The sequence below is a fragment of the Chanos chanos genome, chromosome 12 (assembly GCF_902362185.1).
Source record: "Chanos chanos chromosome 12, fChaCha1.1, whole genome shotgun sequence".
NCBI lineage: Eukaryota > Metazoa > Chordata > Actinopteri > Gonorynchiformes > Chanidae > Chanos > Chanos chanos.
In genome coordinates, this window is record NC_044506.1 from 7104451 (window position 1) to 7109450 (window position 5000).

Consider the following 5000-nt stretch of genomic DNA (forward strand, 5'->3'; position numbering starts at 1 on the left):
GGTGAGGTCCAGACAGAGATAGGAAGGTGTGTGTGTGTGTGTGTGTGTGTGTGTGTGTCTGTGTGGTTGGTGATGTGTTTATACCTGTGCTGACCAGTGGACTGTTGTTGTACAGTGTGCCCAGGTGAGGTCCAGACAGAGATAGGAAGGTGTGAAGTTTGCTGAGGTAACAGCGGAATCGTGGCCGTGTTAGCACTGAACGAATTATGACATTTCCCAGAGAGTGTCCAATAAAGCTGAAACACAAACAAACAAATAAATAAACCAGCAGAATTTTATTCAGCTCATGTTTATAAGAGACCTACGCCCTTCTACATAACTCAATACATGCTTTAGATTGTTTGGTTTAAAAACTTAAAAATGTCCACTAACACTATGCATGGTTTTTTAATTTTTCATAAAAATAAAACTAGCTGTTGAAGCTGGCTCCTTGCTTGTGTCAGCCCTAACCGAGACGTCAGCCGTTCTGACTGGCTGCCTCGGACTTCATGTCTTTCATGCTTAGCACAAACCCTGTTTATAACTTCATAGAGACTTGAAAACACATATTTTTCCTCTTTTTTTTCCCAGCATGCATGCCACTCACTTTCATAGTCTAATTTAGTAGCAGTGTGTCATTCTGTAAGCTTCAAAATGATTCTCTGTAGATTTTTTTTTTTTTTTTTTGGTGATATTCCTATACAATACTGTCACCTAGTGTTAGACTAGCAGAATTACATTGGCAGTGGCAACCAGTGTTGAAATTGAGAATCTGTTTTCGTTAATGATTCTCAAGCAGCCTTTCAGTGTGTCAGTTCCCTGACAGCCTGCCACTCCTAGCAGTGGTTTGTTAGTGTAAGGCTGTAAGCCTATGGAAACACTGCCACCTGCAGGAATGAAAATGTACTCCACTGAATTAAAGGCTAGACTCAGGAGGCTAACTTTACCCTGCTGAAAGTGAGGTCTTACAATACTATGAATATTTAATTATTTAACAGGAGTTATTATCCTGCTGACAGCAATTTCATACAGTTCTAATCTCTATATAAATTATATTATTCTAATTTTATCCTGTTGGTAGTGTAATTATATAATGCTATGAATATTTAATCGCTTACATTGAGTTAACTTTGACCTTACTCTGCTGACTTTGAGGTGCAGTGTGTGAGTGTGTGTGTGTGTGTGTGTGTGTTCTTCTGGTCTTGTCCTCTGGGCAGAGAGGTTGTACAGCTCTAATGCGTGCGTGTGTGTGTTTGTGTGTGTGTGTGTGTGTGAGTGTGTGTGTGAGTGTGATTAGTTAAACAGTTCTTCTCACCTTATTCTGCCAACAGTGCAGCTGCAGAATTGTAATGTGTGTGTGTGTGTGTGTGTGTATGTGTGTGTGTGCGTGTGTGTAAGCCATTAAATAGCGTTATTCTCACCTTATTCTGCCAACAGTGAGGTTGTAGAGCTGAATGTGCTGAATGATCTCATCCAGCAGTCTGTCTGTCATGGTGTCAAAGTCTGCAAATGTATCTGTCTGCAGAGAGGAGAGCAACAGAAAGAGAACAATCAGAGATCACAGATCACGGGTCATTTGTACGAGCTGAAGAAACATAGAGATCCTGAGTTTTAAAACAGACTAACTATGCTTTTGTAAGCATGACATAAATATGTGCATGTGTTTTAACAGATGATCTAGCTGGCTGCATGTGAGGTTGTATGAGATGGTACTGGTTGGTTAGTTAGGATCACATGTAGGTTGTTGAGTTCATAAAAAGCTCATTGGTGGATGAGATGTTCCGTGTTCGGCAGAGACTAGTATCGTACACTATGTACTGATTGGTTGCTGGGAATTATAGACAGTGATGTGATTGGCTATTAGAGTCACATAGTTTAGGTTTATTGGTTGCTTCTGATTATAAAGCATGAGCTGACATATCAGTCATTTAGTTTGAATTGGTTGCTTGCTGGGACACTGACATTATACAATGATCACACCATGAGAGCTGATTGGTTGTATGATCATTTACTGTGATTTCACTGGTTGTTTGGGGTTCTCACAGTAAGAGTTTTTGGTAGTGTGTAATTATACAGAAGGAGCTGACTGATGTTTAGGATTTCATAGGATTTTGTGCTGATTGTAAATTTGGATTCATACCTGGTTGCGTTCAGACATGAGGAAGTCCAGTCTGGATCCGGGCAAACCCAGTTCTATAAAAGTTTTTACCAGACGTAAATCCGCACTGTTTCCTAAGAGAAAACACACCACACAATCCAAAGGTAATGTTTGTTAGATTTTTTTTTCTTTTTCATCGGTTGTGTTATACTTTAACTTTGATCACACTGTTTTTGATTCTGTGTTATCCTCAGTTTCAGGTCTTGAGTTTCTCTAAATGATAATTATGTATATATATATATATATATACGTGTGTGTGTGTGTGTGTGTGTGTATTTTTTTTTTTTCTGATGTTTTATGAAATGCTGCGTTAGTCAGCTCTTACCATCAAGGCCATGGACACACACCACCAGATGAATACCGTCTTCAAACTCCTCGTCGTCCTCCTCGGGGGGGAAGTAGGGCAGTTCGGAGGCCAGCAGGGGCAGGTCGCTGTACAGGCTAGCCCTGAAGACCAGGTCTTTTAGCAGGCTCTCTTTAGCCTTATAGAAACTACAACACAACAAGGGCTTAGTTTTGAGCCTCACTGTACTGCTGGTTTTACCCATCTAACACAGCGGTACCAATTTACTAGTAAGTCTATAAATAAAGACTTTACAAACATATACTATGCCATTAATGATAATATAATATAATATAATATAATATAATATAATATAATATAATATAATATAATATAATATAACATAATATAATATAATATTTGTTTACTTAAAATTCAGGCAACACAATTGGTTCACTGGCTACCTCTGTATTATTATTGAGCGTTGCTGTACGGTGAATTTTCTTATAGTTGGAGTAATAAGCATAAAATATTCAATACACGCAGTACAACAGTTGACTAGTGTCTTGTTGGCTAAATTTAAGAATAAAACTGCCTGACTATGAAACTTGAACACAGCTGTGGCTTAATACTGTCTTCAGAATATTTTCACTGAAGGACAGCTCTTCCATAGCTTACAAAGCATCTCACATCATGTGTTCATCCACATAATGAGATGATTAGTATTATTTATCGTGTTATTTACATAATATGCTGCTCAAACAAATGATATATGAATGGTTCATGCAAAGGCTCTGCTTACAGTTTTACACTCTCCTAAATCTTCATTAAAAAAAAAAAAACAAATGTACTTGAACTATGACGTCACTCACTTGATCATTCTTTCATTGGTCTCCTGATCTGCACAGATAAAAGAGGAGGATGGTGAGATGATGCCAAAGGAGCCCAGGGGCTGATGGGTAATGGGGGAGGTGGCTTGACGCGCTGAGAGTCCACTGACGGAAGGTGAGTCTCGTAAACCCGAAGAGAAGGGCAAGCAGGTTGGGGCACAGGATACAGACAAATTCACAACTTCCACCACCTTTTTATTCATGAAAGCCAGGCCAGAACTGGGTCCCTTCGATCCTTTGCCCTCTTTCTCCTTCTCATTGGTTATCATCCCAATCAGGTTACTATGTCTCTCTTTCTCATTGGCTGGGTGGTCGGTGAGGTCATGGCTCTCTTGTTCATTGGTTAGGTGGGGGAGGGGCTTCGTCTGGTCTCCCGTTTCACTCAGATGGATTTGATGGAAGCTTATGTCATCTTCATCATCAACATCAACATCATCATCAGCCTCATCCTCATCATCATCATCATCATCATGGTCACAATCGACATCTCCTTTGGTTGTTGGATGTTTGTTTATATCCCCAGACCCATCGTGTTCACAGTAATCTGTCTCACTGTTACATTGTTCAATGACCCCATCAAAAAGAGCTCCATTCTCTGTATGTAGGCTATGTCTACTTCCATAATATTCTTCATCTGCTACCTGATTGGTTGAAATACCTTTCTGAGTACCATTTTCTGTCACAAACTGTTCAAAAAGCAACAGTTCTGGTACCTCATTTGCTAAATACTGACTGCTTTCTCTTCTGGTTGTTAACTGATTGGTTCCCTCTTGGTTGCGCGTTCCTGTATCGTCTTGATTAGGATTACTAGTAAGCTTCTCGGTGTCTCCCTCTTGGTTCTGTCTCTCCTGATTGGCTCCCTCTTGGTTTGGCCTCTCTTGATTGGGCGTGTCCTGGTCCTCCTCCGTGTCTTCAGGGCTGCTGATCTGTGGGGCAGAGGCAGACTTGGTGAGGGTGCTGAGCTGTCTTTGTTCGTCCTCTTCATATGGCAGTGAGCTGATGGACGCCAGGGAGGCTTGGGTACCGCTGGGTAAACTGCCGTGACTTTCCGTCTGCAGACCCTCCAAAGAACTTCGATGAGCTGTCCGACGTCTTCCCAGGTGCTGCAGGATCTCCCGCCCACCGCCACGCCCCTCCAGAGCCCATGCCATGGAGCTCGGTTCACTCTCAATCCCCGAGTCAGAAATTACAGAGGCAGAGCGATTCATGATCTTAGACCCTCCAAGAAAGCCGGCCCTGGGCGTGGTCTCTGAAAGCGACAAAGCGCGGCCGTCTCTAAGAGCATTGATATGTGAAAAGGACGAGGTCATCAGATCGGTTGGAGGAGTCTGTGACAGAGATGAGGTGGTGAGGAACGTGTCTTCACTCTCATGATCCTTTGCCTGTATCAGAGAGGTTTCTATGTAACTGCTGTCCAGTACTCTGGTGGTTCCATCAGCCTCTTGGCTCACAATGTGAGGTTGTGTATCTATATCATTTTCATGTGTGTGTTCTTTGCAAGCCAGGTCTTGTCTGTTTAAGTCAGTCTGGTTAGAAAGCTCAGTGATGTTAGACTGGACAAGCAACACAGCCTCTCCTTGGTATGGGTTGGTGTCACTGGGCCTGACAGCGATGTACGTAAGACCTGAGCTGGAGGTCTGTTCTGAACTTACTACCACAGTCTCTTCAGACTGAGGGTCCAGCAGGTTTA

General features: G+C 42.0%; 1 protein-coding gene across 1 annotated transcript in view; it reads right to left on the reverse strand.

Annotated features, from left to right (window-relative positions):
- The window catches only part of fam135b (family with sequence similarity 135 member B), a 31905-nt gene that overhangs the window by 2908 nt on the left and 23997 nt on the right, over positions 1–5000 (reverse strand). The window contains exons 13-18 of the mRNA XM_030789145.1: positions 4119–5000; positions 3293–3944; positions 2463–2629; positions 2120–2211; positions 1401–1498; positions 85–236 (exon numbers count right to left, since the gene is read on the reverse strand). The exon at positions 4119–5000 is cut by the window's right edge and continues 183 nt beyond it. Coding sequence (XP_030645005.1) covers positions 85–236; positions 1401–1498; positions 2120–2211; positions 2463–2629; positions 3293–3944; positions 4119–5000 — 2043 coding nt within the window. The remainder of the gene's footprint in view (positions 1–84; positions 237–1400; positions 1499–2119; positions 2212–2462; positions 2630–3292; positions 3945–4118) is intronic.